Below are 25,531 nucleotides of genomic sequence, written 5' to 3'. Positions count from 1 at the left end.
TCAGTGACTGTAGCACCACAGTTTTTCCTTACAGCTATAGTTTTGAGGAGGAGTACAGTGCTGAGACATCTTCTCTGTTGAAATCAGCATGTAAAGGAAACACTTTGTTTTTATTCATCTTAGTGTAGCATATTTCATGAAAGGAAGTGGAATAAAGATCGCTTTGTATAAGTTGGAACCCCAAACACATTTTGCATGGCATGGGAAAGATACAGAAGTTTTCTTATATATATACCTTGTTCTGATCTTAACATTATGGCTCGTTTATGCTTAGTTGCTAGTTTTGTTATAAATATGAACATTTAAATGAATTAATGCTCTCAAAAAAAAGGTCTCTTAGAAGCTATGTGCTGCAGACTCGGAGTAAGAGCTCCAAAATAGAAAGCAGAGGATCAGCATGTGATTCTTCATTCTACATTCCCAACAAGGCTTCCCTCAGTAGCAAACAGCAGCTGTAGTTAAAAATAGAAAGTGATAAGCAACTAGGATCTTTAATTAAACCCAGAACTCACCCTCCGTAACAGCAAGAAGTTCAAAGAAACAATGAAGTCTCTCCAGTTCCTTAGTGCTGAGGCGTTTGTGTCAGATGCTGAGTTTGCAAGGAAGAATCTTGGCAGCGTTGCCCATAATCTTTTTCCTCTTCTTTTTAAAGCCAGCTATTTACTGGAGCAAACGGAAGTGATTCATGACTTGGTTGAGACCTGGCCACTTGCTGACTTTAATATAGGAAAACTTTTGGGAACTACTGTGGACTACCAGGAAGATCTGAGCCATAGAAGATGCTCAGTGTGCTTGGAGAGCTGTCTAACAGGGCTGAGAGACTATGTATTGAATCATCCTTCTCCCTGTGTGAAAAGGTTGAAAGTGGTGGACCTGACAGGTATAAAGGATGTCGAAGTTCAGCTTTGTGAATGTAAGAAGACAATGGGGAGGTGGGCCAGGACTAAGCTGCTCTCAAAGCTTTGTCTAGAAGTGCTGGTCCACCTGCAACAAACGCAATGTAAGCCACGTGCCTTTGAAATCAGTATTGATGTGCTAATAGACTTGTTTGTCACAGAACGCAACTATGAGCTGGTGGTGCAGGCCCTGCTGCAGAAACGTTATTGTCCACTGAAGATCTGCTGTGTGGCATTTAGAGCTGACAACCTGGCTTTGCAGAAATTCTTCTACATCATAAAGCTCACTGATCCTTCTTTGTTGCGCAAACTGGAAGTAGTTCACAATGTTCGCTTGGAAATGGAACACTTGGAAATACTCTTCAACAGTATTCACTTCCCTCTACTGATGTCTTTGACCTTGCCAGCTCGCACATTTAATGTGCGGAGGCTCACAGCTACAGATGAACTGATGCTTACTGCCATTGGAAAAAAGATGGGTGAAATGACGCAACTGACTGAGCTCAGTCTGGCATTTTCTATACTCACAGGAAGAATACGGAAGCTGCTCAGGTAACTTGCTTATCTTACTGTCAGTCAAAATGTAAAGAACAGCAACGAGTGCCATCAGCAATTTGAGAGCATTATAGAATATGTGAAGTGAGAATATCTCATTTCAGGTGCGTGAGTATGAGAAGCAGAAAACTAGGAAAGAGTATTTTGGGGGGAGAAGTCAATATATTGTCAAATGTAATCAGAAAAGCTGATTGCTCTTGTTAGTCTACCAGAGCCCATCTGATAAGTATGATTTGAATACGCTTTTGGCTCCTAACACAAGATAGAGATACACCTAGGTTTGTCACAATCAAGCTGATATCTCAGTTAGCTTGGGCTGGCCTTTGATACAAGATCTAAGTCATACTTGGTGTTTTTTTCAGGATTTCTAGTGAATGTTTTTCCTCTAAAAATTGGACAGTAAATACAGATTTCACAGATAATTTATTTTTACACAGCTAGAGGAATATTAGACTGATTAGAGACTGATTTCAATTGTTCATTGCATTTTCCAGTCTCAGGGTAGGAGAGATCTGATGCCTTTCTCTACTGCAAATTAAGCTAACCCATGAATATTCATAATTATTTCCATAAAAGAATGGCCATTCCTAAAAATATAACAAGCTACCAGTGAACTGTGTTCATATCTGAACTGAAAATCAAGTTGAAAATGTGCTTTCCAGGGCATCGGAAAAAAGGACAGACAGAAGTTTTGAAACAAATCAGCTTGGTCTAAAATTCCTCCTGTACAAAGAACACACTTCACTTAAATGTTGGTAAGAGATCCAACAGTGGATATTAGCAGAGGAAGGTGGTGGTATGTTTCAGCAGTGGCAACAACGATGTGAAAAACAAGCCATTTTCCAGACTTCCATGCAGATTGTCATGGTCACAGCATGCAGACTATTGCCCATTACTGGTGAAAATGGTGGCGACTATGTTGAAAAAATAATTTTTTGGAGCTGAGAATTTACTCACTATTGTGCTCTTTGTAACTGTTGTAGTTTCCATGGAAATAAATAAGATGCATTACTTTTGGAGCGACATGCATAAATGATGAGTTTCTAATCTTTTTCCATTAGAGACATGTGGAAGAATTCTTGTTGAGGTTCTTTTTCCATTTTCATCAGTTAATATTATTTTATATCCAACCAAAACATTTGCATACAATCCCAGGTACACTTTTCCCAACCATCTTCTTCATCAGAATGTCTGTTTGAAAATTCAGAACAAAATTACATGTAAAACTCTTGGGCAGTTAGACATAAAGTAAAAACAAAACTAGAAATAAATACCGATATGTTAGAATGCTGATTGGCTTTCCTCTTGGACTGAATCCTTCCTTAACAGACATGATTGAAATCTCATGAATGATAACATCTTCGTGAAAGAAGTCACTGATGTTTTTATTGTAGTAATGATCTGTTATTAATTCAGCAAGTAATGGAACCTGACAACATATAAATGTTTACAAAATATACACATAGATTGTTACAAAATCAATTCCCTTTAAACCAAAACATTTGGAGTTATGAAAGGCTTGGGAAGCAAAATATGTTTCCCATTATTGGCATATGCTTCATTCTAAAAGGAGATTAAAAAAAAAATGATTGCAGCTAATAGCTGCACTCATAATACAGAGTGTGAAATTTTGTGAAAATAGTTTTTCAGAGTTTCATGGCATAAAACCTTTTCTTTTTAATTCTACAGCCCACTAAAAACTCCACTGAAGATGCTGGATGTTTCTAACTGCTCATTGAACCATGCTGATATGATCTATTTAGCCAATAGTATCCATTCTTATCACTTGGAAACACTGGACCTGAGCGGGCACAATATTCCCGAACTTTATCCATCAGCATTCTTTAAGCTTCTTAGCCATTCCTCTCCAGTGCTTAGGAGTCTTGTCTTGGAGGACTGTAACATCCAAGACACTCATGTCAACATGTTGATCATAGCATTAAGCCCTTGTCAGAAACTGCAGGAGTTTAAGTTTCTTGGAAATCCACTGTCATCCCAAGCACTTAAACACCTTTTCACATTTCTCTGCGAGTTGCCAGTGCTGAAAATTGTGGAGTTTCCAGTTCCAAAGGACTGCTACCCTATTGACATCACCTACCCAATTGACGATGCCAGTCTCTGCAGATTTGATCATCAAAAATATGACAGTATAGCAGAGGAGCTTAACTTCATTTTACTACAAGCAAATCGGGAGGATGTGAAAGCTTCAACTCCGCTCTTTGGCAGTTATGATGCAGCCGTTCAGGAGACAAATGATGAACTGGGAGCTTATTTGATCAAGTCCTTCAAAGAGACTTTAGAAAAGTTAACTACTTCTCTTAGCAAAATGAGTTAAATGTGTAACATGTTTTCAATGTTGGCCTGACAATCAGAAGGTAGTTTATTCTTTTCTGGAACAATGTCCTTCATTGATCAGTCTTCAGTTTTCTTTAGTTTCTGGGCTGAATTTATGTTGTTTTAATAGCTCATGGTCATCAGAGGTTTTTTAACTGTCCTACTGCATAATATTTATGTAAATACAGCTTGTTCTCGAAAGAGGGGAAAACCCTCAATGGTTTAGTATTTTACACAAAAAGCATTTTGTTTCTTAGTAAAACAAGGTGTCTGAAATTGGCTACTTTCTTCTACAGTTTTCTCCAGACTTGAGAATGAGGCTTGCAGCTAAACAGAACAGACAAGAAAGTCTTTCCCCAGGTCCAGCAGGATCCCTCAATGACTGTATATTCTCGTACTGAGGGCCCCAGGCCTGGACGCAGCGCTGCAGATGGGGCCTCACAAGAGCCGAGCAGAGGGGGACGATCACCTCCCTCTCCCTGCTGGCCGCCCCTTTTTCATGCAGCCCAGAGCACAGCTGGCCTTCCGGGCTGCAGGTGCACACTGCTGCCTCATGGCCAGCTTCTCGCCCACCAGGGCCCCGAGTCCTTCTCCACCTGGCAAATTGAATGACTCACTGATAGCAGAGGATTCCCCTTCACCTCGCTCCAGCAATACAAAGTAAATCTGGCAAAACGTATTTTACAAAGAAGTTCTGGCACAGTTCTGCACAGTTGCGCTTGTGATATCAACAGGCAAGCACCTCAAGATGCTCCCTTTGTGGAATTTGTGGTTTTGGCCATTAGAATATACCCGGCTGCTCTCAGCTGTTTTTCAAAGATAGCCTAGGAGAACAGTAGTAATAGAAAAATGAGTCGTGTGGAAAAAAATGAATCAAAAGACAGTTTAGAATTGTGGAAAAGGGGTAGGGAAGGCTGCTAAATAAGTACATAACTTACATTCTTCTTTTTAGTATATTTGATCCATTGAATGTATGATGGGAAGACTGCAATGAATGGACTTGAACCATTTGTGTTTACATAGTGCTAAAAAAAAAAACTAAAGGAAATCCAAGTTGCCAAGCCAAACATTCATGGCATAGAAAAAAGAAAAAAGTCTAGTTTATATTTGCACAAAGTTCCAGATCAGCCCTTTTTCTTGCCTCCCTTTGACCTTTTGTATGAGGACTGACAGCTGACCTAGGCAACTGACTACTAATCTTAACATTTTCCTCCCTCTGATCTTGCTGTTCTTTCTATCCTGGTCTAGACTCAAGTTTTCTCAGCCAAACCAGTAGATGGTTTGAATTTTGTGAGACCGAAGATCTGCATCTTTGGTGTGAGAAGTAGCACATTTTGTTGATCAGAGAGATTATTCCCTTTAGAATAGATGTAAACCTACAGGTAGTAATTTCTGCATACTGGCAGCAGGCTAGCTAAAATACTGTGTCTGAAAGTGAAGACTGTTTTAGAAGCATACTGTGCTCCAGCAACCTGGCCCTGCCTATTTCAATGCACACAAAATAGTTTGTTCATAGATTACTTCTTATTTAGGAGTATTTATATGCCTTATGAGTACTGCAGCTTTCTCACTGCTTTCTTCTTGCCAAAAAACAATCCTTACCCACACTTTTGTTTACTTATTTATCACAAACTTCTCCCCATTTTCCATTATCAATAATACGCACACTGTGCTGTCAATTTATGTCTGTCTGGGCCAGAAGGATGTGGAGACACTAAAAAGTTTCAGTGCCCATTCCACACTGAGGATTAGTAGTTGTTAAGTCTTTTTCAAATATTCCCTTTTAGAATGAACAATGGGGGACACAGCATTAAAGAAGTAATGCACATGCATCACTACATGCAGAGTGGTTGCGAATGACTTACATGTGGTGGAGCACATGGATCCATGTGTCCAGTATCCTTGGATCCTGTTTTTGTGAAGCCATTTGCTCTGCAGCATCATTTTCAAGGCTTTGTGAGTTTCTACATGGGCTGTTCCAAAAGTAATGGCTCCTATCTTATTATATTGGTCTACAACATCAGAGGTGGATGTTCATGGTATGGCAGTAGAGGTCAAACCTTCCCACAAAGATTCCATTATATTTCATTGCAGTGCAACAGATGACAACAGAGGAGCAGTTTAACAAAATTGTGACTGATGCAGAAGTGCATATGAAGATAAGAATTGGAACTTAGTTCCTTCATGTGGAAAAAATTGCAGTTGTTTACACTCATTCATTGACACTTGCTGAATATTTATGTAAACCAAACTGTGGACGTTAGTACAATAAAGCAGTGGGTGATGTTTCAGCAGTGGCATCAAGGACATGACAGACAAGCCATGTTCCAGATGGCAATGCACAACTGTCACTCCATGAAATGAAGTGTGTCTCAATCAGCTAATCCATGCAAATAGGTGGATTATGACCAGGAAACTGTATATGGAGCTGAATATTGGCTTCAATGCATTAGAAATGATGGCGGCAACACTGGGATATTGCAAAGTTTGCACCAGGTTGTCCCATGAACACTCACATGGGGAAAGAAAGAACACCATATGCAAATTTGTCAGGACCTATTGAACCAGTTACAGACTAAAGGTGACAGTTTCCTGGAATGCATCATTACTGGTGACAAGATGTGGTGTCACCACTACAAGCTGGAGTCAAAACGGTAGTCCATGGAGTGGTGACATGTGAATTCTTCATGGAAAGGAGCATTTGAGATGCAGTCCTCAGAGGGTAAAGTAACATGTAACGTCACTGGGGACAAAAAAGTGGTGACCCTTTCAGATTTCCCAGAACCTGGACAAACCACTTCTGACCACTTCATCACAATGCTGACTAAGATGAAGGCTCAAACTTGCAGTCAGGCCAGAGATGGATAAAAACTTTCTCTTGCAATATAATAATGTCAGGCTCCGTACCAGTTTGAAGACTGTGGAGCACATTGACTCTCTTGTTTGGACTTTCCTACCACACCCACTTAATAGTCCAGATTTAGTACCTTGTGATTTCCATCTTTTCAGACTGGTGAAAGATGTACTCCACAGGCAGCATTTTCCTATCATGGCATCTGTAAAACGGTGTGTCACCTCTGCTGGTGCAGATTTTTAAGAGTGTAGCTCTTGTTCATTGCTGGTGATTAGGTTGAAAAATAGTGTTTTGTCGCTGAGAATCAGCTCAATCAAGTAGTACTATGTTGCTCTCTGAATCAATTGCAGTTTCCATGGAAATAAATAGGAGGCATTTTTTTCAGAGCAGCGACATGAAATGCATTCTGATAGGACCGAAGCAAAATTTTTATTGTTTACAGTTACATGTTAAAGTTGTAGTCTATGAAGTGTAGTATTAACTAAAATACCTGCTTTGGTAGTGTAGAAACCAAAAGGCAGAACTTCAACAACCGTGAGACCCTGCTAGTCTGATTTCCACCGTTATGGAATGGAGTCGGTTTTGGCTTTGTTTTGTTTGCTGTTTGTTTTGGTTTGGTTGTTTTTTTAAATTTTGTTTTTTTAAATTTTGTTTGTCCCTTTACAGCTAATTTTTTTCCAAATTTTGAAAAGCTTCTACTTTTGCTTTGATAACAGTTGCTTCTTTGCAAAAATCCCATCTTTAGCTCTCAGGCATTTAACTTTCATTTCTTCAGTTTCTTCCTTAATTATGGTTATTAGTGATGCTTTTAAATACAAACCAAGACGTACATTTTCTTGCTGACCAGGCTTACTGTAACAAGAACGTGTGCTCTCTCCCAGAAGGATTCCTGTGTATCTCCTGTTCAAGAACTGCTATTTATATTCTGGGCCTGGTCTTTATTCCTCTTGCCATGTGTGTGGGACTTCGCATTTTGTTGTTACAGTAGAAGCTCCAGTGCAACAGCTACCTAAGTATTAAAGGTTATCCTGTGCAGGAGTAGACAGGTATCAGTTTAGTCCATCTCCTCCCAAAGGACAATCTTTCTATGTTGCACCAACCTGGAGCCTTGTAGTCGATATTGCTAGCTATGGATATTTTAAATTATGGAACAGGACTCAAAATGCTATGAGATTTTTAAAATAAATTTGTTTTATTGTTGTTTTACTTCCATGCTGTTAATTACAGGTTTATATGGTAAGCAATTCTCATATTTAGATTTATTATTGAGCACAAAGTTCAATAAAGGATCAACTCCTTTTGCTGTTTTTGCAAAAGATGAAATTCTTATGTTTGCAAATTTTGAGCTGTCTTAGGCAGTAAAATAATGCAGTATAGGACAAAAATGTGTACAGTTTCACAATACTGTGATACTAACGCTCCATTTATGCAGCATTTATACTAAATAAAATAAGATTTCTAAAGTTGTGGTCACTCAACAGTTCCAAATGCTTGTAAATACTAAACACTATGAAATGAGGTATGTGTAGATTTATTTTGACAAAATCAATGGAAGTTGTTATAAAGATCCTTCCTCTTTGTGCAGAATTTTGTTTTCAGAAGCCCTTCATGGCAAAACAGCCACACGCCATGAAGAATAGTTTCCATTATAGGTGAGATGGTTGGCAATTCCTTGGTAGCAAAGAAATTTTCCCTTATGAATTAATATAATGCTGGGGCAGGGACAGAGTACAGCTGCTGTGAGAAACAGAAGCTGTCTATGTGTGTTCTGATTTCAAGTGTGACTGGGCAAGGGGATCTTTCTCCCCTTTGGGGGAAAAGAAAAGGAAAACAACACAGTCAAGATAAGGAGAGAGAACAAATTTACTACAGATGGTAGAATGTAAGATAATAATAAGAAAGATAGTTACTATTAATGACTCAAACGGGAGAGAGAGGAAGGCTACAGCTGTGCTGCTCACTGTGCTGCTGAAATCTGGAAGTGTCTCACCCCCATCACCTAGAATTGGGGATCATGTGGAGGCTCCTTAGGAACGTAGTACATCTCAGTGTAGCTTCTTCTTGGACAGCCAGAACTTACGTGAGGCTGCTAAAAAATCAAGAAGCACTGCTCTGCAGTGCACTGTGCGTCTGCACACAACAGCCTGTGGCAAGATGTCATGACATGGAATATTGACATAACCAGGACAGCGTGTGTAGGGAAACCTTGTATAGCATAGAGGATTTTGAAGCAGAATGGGAAAATGGAAGAAATATTGGCTTTTAGGAATGAACAACAGGTCTGAAAGATTTTCACCGTTTCAGCAACGAAGCTGAAGCAATTTTTTCTTCTGAGCATCCTTGCTGCCTCTTTCTGAAAGGTTATGTTGCAATCATCACCATCTTCCTTACGGGAATCAAGATCAAATAAAAGTGAAAGATGGAAAAGAAGGTAAAGGTGGCAATTAGCAAAGTAAGTTATTAAATAATTGGTGACAAACTCTGAAGTAATGGATTGACACATAGACTATGGTGCTGTATCAGCCATGCAAAGTGTTACTGTCTTCTGTAATCCCGAAGACTCATATTGGCTTTTTTTAATTTATCTGCCTTAACAGTTTCAGCTGTGCACATTTCTCTTTAGTGCAACCACTTTCAGAAATGGCATGCTGCGTGAGAAAAGCTATTCATCTTCCAATTCTTTGGAGGAGTTTGGGAGCAAAGCCAACCCCCTTCCTGAAAGTCTTCCTTTGCTATTACATTTTATCTGCCTTGGTGAAGAGCATCTCTGCAGGTAGCATAACTGCAAGACTGAACAACAGAGGACTGAAAACAGGAGGGTGCTACTGTGGCAATGAAGATAATACTCCCTTTAGATGAGATAATAAAATCATGCCAACATAAGTGATAGAAAGCTATGGTTTGTTTTTTAATTGAAGCTACTGACTACACAGATTAGCTCATAAGACAAAGCTTGCTCAACAGCCCCTACCTCGTTTGCTTTAGAACTCTGACTTCTGCCTCTACAAAGCAGAGATCCACAAGTTTACCAATTGACCGCCCTTCAGAGTGTGAGGGAAACTACATAGGGTTTCTAGGGTGAGGATTCTATAAAATAGAGGATCCAGGTGGGCTGAGAGTTTTGGAAAGGTGGTAGATTGCTCTTTTGCAGAATCAGCCTTCCTCAGTCTCACATGGTCTGCAGTGGTATGAGATAATCTGAATATGTTGTAGATAGTGTGGGGAAGGAAAAGTGGTTCTGTTATAGGAATTCAAAGAAGTAACAGGTCTGACAGATGGAAGAAGTTCTCCAAAAGTGTGGGCTAGTTAACTTGGAGTTAACTAGGATGGTTAACTCCAAGGAGACAGCTAAGCAAGACACAACTGCTCACTCATCCTCTCCCCTAGTGGGATGGAAGAGAAAACTGAGATGGTAAAAGTGTGAGAACTTGTGGAGTAAGATAAGGACAGTTTAATTAGGTAAAGCAAAATCTACGTACACAAGCAAAGTCAAACAAAGATTCACTGTTTCCAATTGGCAGGCTGATGATCAGCCATTTTCAGGAAGTAGGGCTTCACCATGCATAATAGCAAATGCCATAACTATGGATGCATTCCCCGCTCTGCCTTTTCCTTCACCCAGCTCTTAGGCTGAGCATGACATCATGTGGTAGCAAATACATCTGTGGTCACCTGGAACCAGATGTTCTGGCTGTGTCCCCTCCCATCTTTTCGTGCATCCTCAGCCTACTTCTGCTGGAGCATCATGAGAAATGGAGCCTTTGATGCTCTGTAAGCACTGTTCAGCAATGACTAAAGCACCTGAATAGGAACAGTAGAGTCAGTTTTGAAGATTTTTATGCAAATTAATTGTGAACTGAGTGAGTATCATGAGAGAATGGTTGGTCACTGGAACAGGGGCCCTCTCAGGACAGTAGTAACCAAATTCAGGAAACATTTGGACAATGCTCTCAGAAAGATGGCTTCAATTTATGACGGTCCTGTGTGGAGCCAGGATTTGGACTTGATGATCCTTGTGGGTCTCTACCAACTCAAATTATTCTATGACAGTTACTTTTGTTCATCAGTGTATTATCAACACTGTTTTGATCAAAATCCAAAACATAACAGCATACAAATCACTGTTTATTATTTAAATTAACTCTATCCCAGTCAAATCAGTACACACGGAAAAACCAACTGTGCATTTGCAGAAGGAAGAAAATGAAGGAAAATTAGGAGGGAGAATGTAGTAAAAGAGTGAGAACAGGAAGAAGGTTAAGAACCGACAAAAAGTGCTGGATTAGGAAGGGCTAGTGAAAGAGGAGAAATGGCTTCTTGTCTTCATAAAAAAGACATCTGGAAGTCTCTCATTATCCCTCCTACTCAAATCAGAGCCAGCTTTCAAGTTAGATTAGGTTCCTTATTCTAGATTCTATGCTAGCTTTGAATGTGTATAGGATTAAGGTCTGAATATCACATCAGTGCATTTCTATTTTCCTAAACTTGAAGCAGACTGTAAAGTGAACATAGTCACTAGGTTTGCTTGTCAGCTTCATAGCTGTATTAAGAGAATGCTGAGAACTGAATAACAGTCAATGTACTCTGCATTTGGCCACACAGCTTCTGGAGGTGCCATTCATGTAGTTCAGTCTCCTGTGACAAGTTGTGCCTAACTTAGAAACAGCTTGCTTCCGATTTCCTCTTAAGAGGAGAGTTTAAACCTCCTAATTCCTGACACTTTTTTATTCTCCATTTCATAGCTGCAAGCTGATAACTGTTTCACTGTACAAAAGTTTTCACCCAGTTTGCTCTCTGCTGTCAGTTTATCATACCTCCATTCTCCGAGTCAGAAAACAGTGAGAGAGCTACAGTGTAGGTCCTAGAGTCCAACCAGAAGACAAACTACCATTAAGGTAGGTCCAAAGCCAGCTCAGGTGGCAGTAGCACCAGAGATGGGCAGTCACACTTGTAGCATATATCATAGATTGAAATGTTTGGTCTGATCTTCAGTAGAGTTCCCGGCACAACAAGGAGAGAGAATGTGCAGAGGTTCCTGATGAGGCTTCTTACAATGATCAATTGGTATGCTTAATATCCTAATAGTCTGCTACCTTTTTTTTTTTTTTCTTTTTCATCAAAATGAAGGGAAACTAATCTAAGAAAAGAACAACTCAGAATTTAAAGAACTTGGCAGTATTGTCTTTACACCCATATTAAGAGTGTCAGAATCTGCTTCTTAGCTGTGGTTCGGGCTTCATTGTTATGGAGGAAATGAAGAGCTGATCTTGACTGCCCTTCTTTGCCTAGATGTTATCATGTTGTGACTAGAAATAAATTACCTGAGAGATTAATGCATAAGACTGTTTTTCAAAAAACTTCTGGTAAGGCACATTTGTATAAATTTATTAGTATGTGTAAACGCTGTCCATACTATTACATTTATTACTAGTTTCATCTCTCTTATTTTCTTTTGTAACTACTCATTTTGACTTCATAAATATGAGCTGTTGTCATTGTAAGAAATGATAAAATAAAAACACAGATCTCAGTTTTTGCTTTAATCACCTCAATATTGTACGCAATTTTACAGTTTACAGTATAGTGTTACAGTTATCTTGTAATTTCTTCACATATTCAGCTTTCTTTCACACTATTCTGAGTGCTCGTTGTCACATAGAAGGAATGAGAAAATTGAGGTCAAATTAACAAGGGGATAATGAATTCCTGAGAAAATGTTACTGAGGAGTTGCCAAGAATGAGGCAAATGAACATCTGCACTGGATTATAATGCTCCAGGAAATCTAAAACGAGTCTATGCTAAAAGAACACTGCTAATCTTATTGGTTTCTTTCCATTTCTTCTTTGTTTATACTTTTTTGGATCCAAGGAAACACCAGTTTCTTTATTAGTACCATGACTGTCCAGATGTGCAAACAAGTGCTTGTAAAATGCCATTTTTATATATGCTAAAATCAGGACTAGTAGCAACAATGAAAAATAATGCAAAGCTTCAGTTATTTTTTTTTGAGAAGTCACCTTTGTAGATGCAAGCCTCAATTATGCTCAGTCGTAACAGCTAATATAACCTGGAAATGATTCATTTAGTGCCCTCTCTCTTGCTGTTTTTAGCACTTCAAGGGAGAAAATTACTGAGTAACAGAGTAGAACAGAGTAGTTCTGTGATCAGCATGCATCTTGGTCTGAGGAAGAACTTCATGCATTTGCACAGAGCCTGTGCTGGTTGCAAATTAGTCACACGACGCTTAATGCGCTAAGTTTTACATTAAAAATTCAACTATTTTCTGCTTTTTGCAACTGCACCTGTGGTCCAAAAATCATATAAAGATTTTACTGTCACAAAGTAAATCAAGAAAAGTTATCTGGGTTGCAGATGGGGGCTCAGTCCCATTGAGCAAGGAATCTCTGATTACTAAGACTTCACCATTTTTGGTGGCAGTAGTTTTAATGCGATTCCTTAGTTGACCCTGCTCGATATGCTTGCTGCTTCCTGGGCTCTGACTGGTATCCAGATACTCTGAATCCCTTCTGGTGCAACTTGAGCCTATTCCCTCTAGTCCCTCCCTCTAACAAGGGAGAAGAGGCTGACCCCCACTTTACCACAACTTCCCTTCACGTAGTTGTAGAAAGCAATAATGTCACCCCTGAGCTTCCTCTTCTCCAGACTAAATAATCCTAGTTCTCTCAGCCACTCCTCATAACACTTGTATTCCAGATCCCATACCAGCTTTGTTGCCCCTTTTCTGAACGTGTTCCAGGGCCTTAATGTCTTTCTTGCAGTGAGGGGCCCAAAACTGAACATAGAACTTGTGGTGTGGTTTCACGAGAGCTGAGTACAGAGGGATGATCGCTTCCCTGATCCTGCTGGCAGTGCTACTTCTGATACAAGCTAGGATGCCACTGACCTTGTTGGCCACCTAGGCATAGTCTTCACTCATGTTCAGCCAAGCATTGACCAACCTCCAGGTTCATTTCTTCTACACAGTCTTCCAGTCATTCTGCCCCAGGCCTGTAGTGTTGCCTGGGATTACTGTGGCCGAAGTGCAGGACACAGCACTTGGTCTTGTTGAACTTCATCCCATTGACCTCAGCTCAACTATCCAGCCTGTCCAGATTCCTTTGTAAGGCCTTCCTACCCCCAGGAAGATTGATGCATCCTCCCAATGTGGTGTAATCTGCAAACTTAATAAGGATACATTCAGTGCCTCATCCAGGTCTGACTCCTGGGGAACATCACTAGTGACTGACCACCAGCTGGATTTAACTCCATTCACTATCACTCAGCCCAGCTGTCCAGACAGTTCTCTACTCAGCAAAGAGTGCACTGGTCCAAGCCATGGGCTGTCAGCTTCTCCAGGACAATACTGTGGGAGACAGCACTGAAGGCTTTGATGAACTCTAGGTAGACAATGTCCACAGCCTTTCCCTCATTCTGAGAATGACAGCTAGATCTGGATGAAAAAGTTACTATTTTCTCTGCTATCATGCCTTCATCAAAAATACAGTTATTAGAAATACCACGTTTCATTCCATTAGTGATTTAAATATATATCTGTATCAAAGTATGTTGGTTGAAATTGTCAAACAATTGATGTCTGACAACCTTTGATAACTGAGGCTAATTTTTAACTTATATTTAAACTAAATACTTGTAAGTTCATTTTGTAAGTTAAAATGGACTATTGATTGTGTATGTTATCAGGATGATTTACAAAGAAAACATTACAGACAAAGCCAATATTTACGTCACCTTCTGACTGACTTATAAAGCAGTGCTTTTTTTTTTCTTCAGAAAAACCCTATTTCATATAAAACAATAGGATAAGAGATTTCTCCCATTGTAGAGATGTTGTTTACAAAGAATCACAGAATTGTAGGGGCTAGCAGGGACCTCTAGAGATCATCTAGTCCAATCCCCCTGCAAAAGCAGGCTCCTCAGACAGGTTGCACAGGTATGTGTCCAGGCAGGTCTTGAATGTCTCCAGAGAAGGAAACTCCACAACCTCTCTGGGCAGCCTGTTCCACTGCTCCATCACCCTTACTGTGAAGAAGTTCTTACACGCATCTGTGCGGAAGTTCCTGTGCTTCAACATGCTCAACTCAAGTGTAAAAAGTAGTCACTATAAATATAGCATCTACAAATATTTTAAAAACTGAAATATTTCAGTCAATTTCATTTGCATAGAATGCACTTTATTTTCTGTGCATTTGTCAGACTCATTTCTCAAACATTCTGAAGATGAACTGAGCATGCTTGATGAAACTGCACAACTAGTACAAATTAGCACTAGTGTGAAAGCTCCCTGTTCAGCCAGGTCAATCCTCTTCTCTGCCAGATTGTCTCACAGCACAAGGTAACGGCCTGCTCTTGTGCCTTTAAGATCTCCCTTCTTGGTCAGTACTGTATTTTTGGCAAACATCTGGGAAGTTGAAGTTCCCCACAAGAGCAAGGCCTAGCAATACTGTGACTTCTTCCAGCAGCTTGTAGAATACTTTATCTGCCTCTTCATCTTGGTTGGGCAGTCCATAGCAGACTCCCACAAGGATGTCAGCCTTGTTGACCTTACCTGTAAGGATTCGACTTTATCAATACCAGCATTGAGCTGCACAAAATCAAAACACTCCCTAACATACATAGCCACTGCACTGCCTCTCCTTCCTTGCCTGTCCCTTCTGAAGAGCTTATAGCCATCAGATGTTGCAGCGCTCCAGTAGTGAGTGTGATTCCACAAGGTTTTTTGATAGTGACATGTCATAGTTTTTCTGTTGCACGATGATTTCTAGCTCCTCCTGTTTGTTGCCCATGCTGCATACATCAGTGTAGATGCACTTCAGCTGGGCTGTTGATCTCACTGTAGAAAAGGAATGCATGACATTTTGTCTGAATAAGGCCTTTCAATTCAGTACATGCCCCTAATATAGCAAAGACTTCTTTCCTGAACATGCTTTAAAACTATGTACATTTATGCCAATGATAAATTAATGTAGCAGTAGGATCAGTGTTAACATGCAAGTGAGTTTAAATTATAGGCAGAATATCTACTCATGTTCAGTTGTAGAGTTGTCTCCCATAAAGCACTGAATAATTTCAATCGCTTTTGCATTTCCTGGACACTGAGCATTTTGCATTCTGATTTTGTGTCTCATGCCCTGTACAACAAACTTCATCAGGAAGAGTTCAGCCATTTCTGGAAAGCATAGTTTTTGTGTGAATAAATAGCCACAGACTTGGTTAACAACTCTGGTGTTTTTGCCTTTCAGAGCACAAACTTAAAATGTAATGGTGAGTCTTGTGTGTGCCATCAGAAGTGCTGAAATATCTTCATTCATAGTATATATTACTACAACTATTAAAATACTGCCCAAGCACTGTGATGTGCTTTGCTAGTAGGTTTCATGGGTGCAGGCTTATAGCAGAAGTATGACAAGTTATGACAGTAATGATTTAGTAGGTGTGACTCACAGCAGGAGGGTAGATGAGTCTACCTTATTACCATACCCCTTTTAAATCTTTTTCTGGCTATGTCTCTAGTCCACTTGTCACTGCCTACCCTTTTTCCATTCCACAACTTTCTCATTTTGAACACAGTGTTTTCCCTTCTAGTCAAGCTGTCTAGTTGAAGATTGAGTCAGAGTTTATAGAGGGGAAATATGTATGTCTGAATATTTATACTTGCTTTCTTTGCCACCAAGTGACAGTTAACATTTCCAGACATCCTGTCCTTCAGTTTTCTAACTGGCTTTCAGTGCTCTTCTTAGTATGTCCTCATTTTTTCCAGTTTCTTGTCCCACACTTTCCACAATGGATTAAACTTCTTTCTGCATGCTTTTCTTTGTGGTACTCATCCATTCTCCCCACTTATCTGATTCCTCTCAAAGCTGTCCATGTGACAAGCAGACCTGGTCTCATACCTCCTAAAAATCATCTTCCAGTGTAAGTATTGGTAGGAGATTCTTTTCTTCTTCAAGCCCTGACTCCTCTTTGATATCTTTGCTTGCCTCACCACATGAAAGATTTTACCTTTTTTTTCCCAGTGTTTTTTATAATACTGTGGCAGAGAAGTAGGGGTGGCAGAAACATTCAAGTTATGTGAATTGAAGCTCTAAAGGACTAGAAAATGCCACAGTTCTTTGCGTCAGCAAGCTTAGTCTGAACCCATTGCAAGATATGACATGGTACAGGCTTTGGATATGAGAATGTACTCTCATACTACTTCATAAATATATATTAAAATAATCATTTATAAACTTTGTTATGCTTATAAAATCATATATTCAAACCACTGTGGAAAGATTAGCTAACGTTAGCTGATGATATACAATGCCAAAGGGTCATTCAGTGCTTCTGGACGAACTTGTATCTCCTGCAGCAATGCACCACTTAAATGCAGTAATGCAGTACACATTATGATTGGCAACAGCTTTGCAGTAAGTCATGTCACAAGAAGTAAGGTTTACATATGAACAGCTGATTAAAAGAGAGATAGAAGAATGAAGAATATGCAGTCAGTCCCTGCACTAAAGAAAGGACACCAGCACGTTGTCCGCTTATTCCAGGGAGTGCAGTTAGGTTTGTGGATTATGCCAGTTTTGTAGTTGCCATTACTGTTGCAGTTATAATATTGACAGGGAAAGTTTGCAAAGAACTACAAAGGGAACTTCAAAGTGTAAACAGAATTTTCCGAATGGAAAATCAAATGGTGGATAAAATTCATTCCTGTTATTTTTTATAAATGTATTGACAGAGGGAAGAAAAAAGCTAATCATACAAAGTTACCTCTCAAGAGTAAATTGTTAGGCTTATGAGTATCCCGTGAAAACTTCATCTCAACTGCAGTCAAGAAAGTAAAGCTGTTGTTATCAGGAGGCAAACTGTTGTTATCAGGAGGGAACATTGCTACGTTCTGATCCTCTGATAATTCCTGAGATTGTTTGCGTCTGTGCAATCATGATTACTCCATCTCCACCAAAGATCAAAAATGATGTACTGCAACAGAAGGAACTTTGAGGAAGGCAAAAAAGGTGACTGGCGGTATTAGAATGGCTGCAGGAGAAGAAATGACCAAGAAAGTTTGTAATTTCTTGCTGCACAGAAAGCAAACAATTGAAAGAGGCACAGGAAAGAGGTTTCTGAAAGCACAAAGAGCATAAAGAAAAGAGAAGTGACAGTGAACAGGCAATCCCTTGTTAATACTAGAAATTGGGGGCATCAAAGAACATAAGCAGGGCTGAAGTTTGAAACAGGACAGAGGGGACTTCATGAAAGGCCTAACTGAGCAGTGGGCCTCCTTGTGGCTGGATATTGTGAATGTCAGACGTTTATTTACCTGTACTCTGGGCCAAAGAAAAACCCTTTGTTCTGTCTAGCACAGCTCTTGATTCCCTGGAGCCTTGGTGCATACTGCTTCTCTAATGCCATTCCTACAAGAGAATATTCTCATGCTTCTTTAGTCTTACGAATATAGAGGCTGAAAGAGTGCAGCAAAAAGTTTGTGTTGCAGAGTGAGGAGGAAAAGCTGAACTGCTGAACAGAGAGATGACCAGAAGTGTAAGAACACTCAGCCCGACAAACTCAGTGAACAAGTAAGAACTGCAAGAGCAGAATTGTAGTCTTCCATTTCAAATGTTAAGGAATGCAAAGAGTTGGCAGAGCTGAGAAAAGTAAACAGAGCTTCTGCCTGGAAGACAGAGGTTTTTAACCAGCAGGAAAACTCCAGCATAGATGAAGACAGCTGGAAACGGTACACAAGTTACACACTCATGTCCTCATTCAAATGAGACTTGCTGGATCTAAAAAAAAGAGACAAGCAGCTAAGTTAAATCAGAGTGGATACGTACCAGTCTTACTGCCCGCGTTGAGAGCAGGGTATAACTAGCTGACATCAGGGACCTGTTAGTACTGCCTGGCTCTTAAGGCTACAAATGACCATCAGAAACACTCAGAATCTCAAGATCCAGCAAGAGTGAATTAATAGACTGCTTACATTTAGGGATTTAAAACTAACGGAATGCAGGGGAAATGCTTTGCTTTGCCTTCTTTTATCCAGCGGTGTTAAAAATATGCAGCCCTGGTCAGAAATCCCCACTGATGTGCCCACACCACATTAACGGCTCTTTCAGCAGCACTTTGTGAGGATCATCTGCACGAACAGCATCACATCTGTGGGAGCAGCAGAGATGTCGCTTCCTTTGTCAACGAGTTTTCTGAAACCAGAGAAATGCTGTGCTGCTGTTTCTCAGGGAACGCAGTAACTTCAGGCAGTGCCACAGAGCGACGGCCCTGGGGTGGTGAACGGCAGAGAGGGGAGTCCATCCATCCTTACAGTGCAGAGGTGGGAAGTTTTAGGCTGTGGTCTGACGGAAAGTCTACGTGGAGTCAAATTTCAGAGTTGGAGCCCTGAATTGCAGTGAGTCACACAGAGCCTGAGAGCTGCCTTTGTTCCACTTGTGTCTGAACGTTGGAGGAGAAACAGCAGGCTCCAGTTTTCTGTAACTTATTTTCAGAAGTATAAAATTCATGTTCACTGAACATTTTCCGCCCTTGAGGTCTTTCAACTGACTTTCAAAAAATGCTGTCATGGTAAGAATTCTCACTTCTACGTTATTTTTTTAACCCTCATGCTTCTGTATTACGTTTTTTGTCTCATTCTTTTCCTACCCTCCTCCTTTTTTTCTTTTCTTTTTTTTTCTTTTTTTCCTGCACACCTGCTTCAGTCGTGCCTGGTGGAGCTGGAATGTGCTGCTACTGTTCTTAGGCTTGTCGATCCATGCTTGTTCAGCAGCTCAGGTCATAGAAGGTAAGACTTCTCCAAATCACTTGTATAAATTGAGAGTAAGAGTTAATTTTAAGATAAGCTTTCTCAATGTAGGAAGAGACTCTAAACTTCTTCATTTTCTCTGCTGTTTATGGCTCTTAATTTCATACAGGGAAGCTGTTGCAAGTTAAGAGCTTAAATTGCTGTTCTTTCTGAAAAAAGGAAAATAGATGCATTGGTCCCCATGTGTATGATAGCCTATTATGGCTGCTCTTTCAAGATTGCTTCGGAGTGTAATAGCCAACGGAAAGCATTTGAAAGAAGTAGAGAATACTGGATATTTTTGCATGTGTCAAATTGGGAAAAGGTAGCAGAAAGCAACTTGTGTGAAGATGTGTGTCTCTCTGGCTATGTAAGAAACATGCCAGGCGCAGTGCAAGCACTGATGTGATTGGTACTTTCCAAGATGTACTGAGATTTCTCTCACTAACTGTCTGAGCAAATTGTGATTTTCTGATTTCTTGAGTTACATATTTATTTTTACCAGCCTTTTTGGTGTTTTAATGAAAAGTCTTTCTATAATTGTGGATCACATATTCCCATAACTGAGCCAAATCACTTCTCTGGAAGACAGAGCCTCATATGTCAGTTCAATAAAGAGAGCACTGTTTTAAAGTCTATATAAAGTTTTGAAAAAGATGAAAAAACTTCGTATATTACTTTTGCAGTGTGGACAATTATTCTTGTATCAAATATGCTCTTTTTTTTTCTTGATTCAGACTTAAACAGGCTGTGAATTTGTTAAGTATATGACTGCTAGGTAACTATCTGATAAGAGAATTGGAAATAATCTAAGCGAAACAGGTACTGTGATAAAGAACTCAGTATTACTCAGAACAGGTTGTTTTCCTCTATCAAACACAGTGCACAAAAGAATCAAAGATGTAAGTAGCTGTCTCAGTTGTAAGTGCTGTAAGTGCAATCGAGGAACACGTTCTGCTGTATTACAGATAATTAAGAGGACAAGCTATATTCAGTTATTAGAAACAGAAAAAAAATTGTATCTGTAGATACAAAGTATGGATATACATGTGTATTTCTAAGATACCTCCATCTCTTACACAGTAAGTTTTTCTTGAGCTGATGAATGGCAATGTGGTGAATGGGATCTGAACTGGAGAGAGCTGTTGATTATTTTTTCCTGGTGCTTGGTTTGAATGTTTTCTTCTGCTAAAATTAGGCACTGAGTGCTGGAAACAGGAATAAGATCTTCCTTGATCTGTGATGCTGCAAATATATGAATGCTATAGTTCTCCCTGTCACTGCTGAATAGTTAAAAGAGATCAACTGACCTGCCATTAAACCTGTTGTTTCTGTTGCTGAACTTACACAATATCCTTTTTTTTTTTTTTTTTTTTTTTTTTGTGACTGTCTCCTTTAGTATTACTGCTTTCCAGGATTCTCCAGCCCGCTGAATATTGTGCTATCTTTCTGTTGGCTGACTTCTCCTCCCTGTCCTCATAATGCATCTATGGCTGAATGGATATGTTTAGCATTTTTTAAGGAAGTTAGGTATCTGTTATGTAATACTAAGATCATGCTATGTGTTGTGCCAGGATGTAAAAATGTAAAAAATAAAATATTCATAATATTAAAATTCTGTTGTATCTTCTGCAGATGTATGCTATTTGGTCATTGTTTTATTAAAACTTCTAAAAAATGCTTGGGTTTTGCTTCAGAGTGAAAATAAATACAAGTTATGGAATCTTATCAGTTTCTATGAGTTAACATCCTGATTTTTTTGGAAGGTTATATCCTTCCACATTCATGAAATCTGTGCAGATGAAATACTCCGTTCTGCTTGGGTTTGTGTGTGAAGGTTGAAGACATGTTGGGGTCTTACTGAATTACCTCATCATTTCTCCTTTCTTCAAATGACAGTTTAGCACCTGTACATAAAATAAAAAAAGTCTGGCTTTATCTGGTCTCACTCATGGTGCAAGTTCTTCACCTTTAATTACACATCTTATCATGTGACTTGCTTTACCTTGATTATCTATGGCTGCTTTCTGTGCATTGCTTTGAATTTTCAACCACAAATTAATTTAGCGAATAGAAAATTCTTGGAAGGCAATCCCAAACATTCCAGATTATGAACAGTATTAAATATATAAAATCTGAATCCTAACACTGCTGAATAAGAGGATCTTCCCTCTGATTTGCTCTAGCCTCTTGCAGAAGCCATATTTAATTCCTCCAGGAGATCTATGCAGTTACCAATGCTATTCAGTTCCTGTCATTCAAGTTAGCATGAGCCTTTTTTCAAATAAATAAGGCAGATTGTTCAAGTGTGCGTGATACTACAGTTTTGTCATGCCTCTGTTCTTTAAAAGAAGCTTTACAAGTTTCTCACTAACATCTGCATTTTATTATTATTAGCCAGCTAAACATCATTTTCTTGCCCTAAATAATATGCTCAGCAATAGCTTGGCTGTCATTAGGTGGCTAACTTGATGAGCTGAATGGAGAAATGCTGAATTATTGATGTCCTTTGGCTGTTGATCAAGTAGTGTAATGATACAAGTGGTTAGCTTGCATTTTTAATCCAGGATGAACTGACACAGGTTGCCCAAGGAGGATGTGGATGCCCCATCCCTGCAGGCTGGATGTGGCTCTGGGCAGCCTGGGCTGCTGGTTGGCGACCTTGCACGTAGCAGAGTGGTTGAAACTAGATGATCATTGTGGTCCCTTTCAACCCAGGCCATTCTATGATATAAAGGTTCATTTCTCTCAAGTAATTATTGTATGTGCTTTGCATTGCCTTTACACGTGTAAAATCACACTGACATATGCATCGATAAGGATGGCCTAGTGTATTCCTTTCTAAGATGGGAAAATTACTGTAATTCCGTTCTGTATGGAGCACATTGTTTTGTTAAAGTAGTTTAGACGCCACTGTATATTCTTGTTTCACTTTGAGCATTTGAGCAACATCAAGCTGCACTTGAATTTAAACTGAACAAGGCACCATATATTTTTCAGACACATCTTCAGCCTGCTACTGGCTGTTGGGCATGTAGTTAACACAGAATTGAACCTGATTTCCTAGCCATTAAAAATATCTTTCCATGCAGAACATAGGTAATTTACTATAGAAAATCATTTGGTTAAGTTGGCATCATCTGTATGAGCAGCAGAACAAACATGATTTAATAAATTTGTTCCATTTTCTCACTTTTCTAAATGGATTAGTCCTCTGTGCAATACTTTCTACATGATAATTCTCTAGGACAATAAACTTCTTGTTTGCTAAGCGCTTCTACCACTTAGCAGATGTTCTTTCTTGAAGGCTCTTAATAGAAAACCACCTGGTGTGGATACAGTGTTGTAATAGCTGTCTTCATTTCCACTCTGAAGGAACAGAGGAACACAGGAAGCCTGCAGCAAGCAGCTGTTTCCATGATCTAAACAGAAATTAAAATTTCAATTCTATGTTCATGGGTGTTTGAAGGATGTATTCTGCTGAAAAGTCCATCATGAAGTAGTTTCTTTCTGTATTGCTCTGACTCAGCTGTAGATGGTGCAGCACAGTTTCTTGAAGTCCTATTGGCCATCCAAATGTATGAATGCATATACATCTGTTTATTCACCATCATGCCCATTCATAGATTTCTCATAGCTTTATTCTGTAGCCCTGTTACTCAGTCTGTGTCCTATGGAGCAGTTGCTGTGTACAAACTGCTAGCTCCTGGTACTCTTTGTAGTACTTTCTAAGAAGTATCAATTGAACTAAAATACTTTAACTCTGATTTACTTTTTATACACTAAGCACAGTGCCTGATCTTGGTGATCTTGTGTTATATATCGAACTACAGCTCCTCACTGCTGAAGTGGATGCATGACTGGAGAGAATGAAGTACTGTTTCAGGTGACTGGGGATAGCAGAAAACAGTGGTTTACTTTGTGTGCTGGCTTAAGAACAGCCTTGGTTCATGCAGTTGAATGCAGACACAAATGCATATTTCAACTGCCATTTCAATCAGTGAACGGGGAAAGGAAAGATTTTAGCCCCTTTTTGTTGTTTCTCATAGTCCAAATTTTTTTTGGATGCAAACTACTGGACTCCTACTGCACAACTGTTAATCTAGGCTAAAAGTCGCTTCAGTGTATCCCTAAGACACAGCTGCTTTGAATCCTTGGCCCTGCTTAGTGTTTCTGAGGTAGGTGGGAGAAATCCTTCTGCATAATAGATGCAATTTCTACTAGAAAAATCTGAGGTTGTTATTGCATCAAATGCAAGCTTCAGTGTGCAGAAAACAGGTCATATCTTCCTAATGCTGCTCCTCTCTCCGTTAGGTGAATCTTTTAAGAGAAGAACAACAAAAAAAGTTTCATGTCTGAAATGTACAAAGAGCTTCAAAGAACTTATTTCTTATTGTGACATGTTTTCCAAATTAAGTACTTCCTTTGAACTTTGCTGTTCTTCTGGCTATGATTTCTTCCCCTTTCCTGCTTTGTTTTGTGTGTGAAATGTGGATTGATTCTTTCCAAATGGCAACTCACCGTTGCCCAAATTCATGCAGTACTTTGCCAATTTATGCAATGTGCCTTGACTAGAAAGATACTGTACTGTTTAGTGAAATCTGACTGCTTTGTTTTTAAATTTCATTAATATTATCTATTTAAGAGAAGTTGCCTAATTATCACAACTATTTCAATGATTTTGTCTCATTTGACCAACACACAGAATTGCCGCTGGTTTAAAAACAAACAGAAGTTAGCAATTTGGTCTGTGGTGCATTCTGTCTACCCAAATGAATTAATTCTTTTTCTGGCTTTGTATTTCTCCTTGGTGAGATTAGATATACACCATTATGCAGCAGACATGGCTACTAGTGAACACGTTTTGCCATCCCATATTTGTGCTACATCCATACAGAGCATGTTCCACCTTATGTGAAGTGGATTTATGCAAAGTATAGAATCTGTTTTGCCCTGCTTGTGTCAGCTTTTTCTGTGCTATTATGGACCAAGTGTGCACTGTGAGTAGGTGAGAGAGATGCTTACCTCAGCACACCAAGAATTTTATACTGCACCCCAGGAAAGGGAATCTGCAAGGGCTTTCCTGTGTAAGAAGACTCTGTGATTATACATAATTTCTCCATTATAGAGGGAGATACCACATCATACCCCTTTGCACCTGCGCATCTTCTCAGTCAAGGGAAATGCTACTTTTAAAATATTTCCTCTTTTTATTTTTATTCAAGCTTGTTTGAAGTAGATTTTTGGATGGACTTTTGGAAGTGATTTTTTTTTTAAACTGTTTTGATACCCTCAAAGAACAATCTACCAGCACTGGGGTATGCGTCCAAATAGTTTGACCAGGATCATTTGATTGAGACACAGAAAAGAGGCTCCACTGGCTATAAAGTCTTCACCCCGTGGTTATCAATGAACAGGTTTTAGGTATGTCTTCTATTCCATTTAGGAATCAACCATTTATTGTGGCACGATATTCTTACATGCAGCCTGCTTTGCTTTTAACTTTATAAGTCAGATGCAAGTTCTAAACACTTTATTTCTTGCTTGAAGTATCTTTATGGCAGCTTTGTCTTCATCTTGAAATAACAGGGATGGAAATGGCAAATACAATGTGTTGTGTTTTCACTGAAATTTTCCTGGTTTTGGAGCACAGTTGTTTTGTTAATGACTCGGTGCTGCAGCCTTACTAAAAGTGAAGACTTGTTCCTGGAGAAAGCAATGCATTCTCCATTGCTTACTAGGTCTAGTGCTGTCAATCATGTCCTTGGTTAACAGTGAATGACAATCTTGACACAAAAAAGTAAGTTAATTGTACTGATACAATACATGTGCATTTCTGTTCAAAACAGTCTGAATGCTTACTAAAAACATCCACACAATGAAAGTTTAGAAAAATAAAATCTTATCTGTGGAGATTTAGGTAGACTTTAGTTCTTGAGACAAATGTTTTACCTTAAACTTACATAAGTCTGAATTTAGATTTTAATGTAGGAAAATGTTGAGAAAAGTAACGCATGTGAGCTGTTCCATATGTGCTGCTGAGAAACAGCGCAGAATAACAGAATCATAGTATCCTTACAGTTGGAACAGAACTT

The 25,531-nt window shown here is 39.3% G+C and overlaps 2 protein-coding genes across 2 annotated transcripts in view; both read left to right on the top strand.

The window, feature by feature from the left end:
- The first annotated feature begins 483 nt into the window (after window positions 1-483).
- On the top strand, window positions 484-7,955 carry LRRC14B (leucine rich repeat containing 14B). Its single transcript, XM_052697693.1, has 2 exons — window positions 484-1,448; window positions 3,141-7,955. Exons 1-2 carry the CDS (start codon window positions 544-546, stop codon window positions 3,784-3,786), a joined length of 1,551 nt encoding a protein of 516 aa, XP_052553653.1. The 5' UTR covers window positions 484-543; the 3' UTR covers window positions 3,787-7,955.
- Window positions 7,956-17,923: 9,968 nt separating this feature from the next.
- The window catches only part of COL15A1 (collagen type XV alpha 1 chain), a 104,930-nt gene continuing 97,322 nt past the window's right edge, over window positions 17,924-25,531 (top strand). Inside the window, exons 1-2 of the mRNA XM_052697730.1 lie at window positions 17,924-19,219; window positions 19,354-19,436. Of these exons, the coding sequence (XP_052553690.1) occupies window positions 19,209-19,219; window positions 19,354-19,436 (94 nt within the window). The 5' untranslated portion in view covers window positions 17,924-19,208. The remainder of the gene's footprint in view (window positions 19,220-19,353; window positions 19,437-25,531) is intronic.

Source organism: Tympanuchus pallidicinctus, unplaced genomic scaffold, assembly GCF_026119805.1.
Source record: "Tympanuchus pallidicinctus isolate F22 unplaced genomic scaffold, pur_lepc_1.0 scaffold31, whole genome shotgun sequence".
NCBI lineage: Eukaryota > Metazoa > Chordata > Aves > Galliformes > Phasianidae > Tympanuchus > Tympanuchus pallidicinctus.
This window is presented reverse-complemented; position numbering and strand designations above follow the sequence as displayed.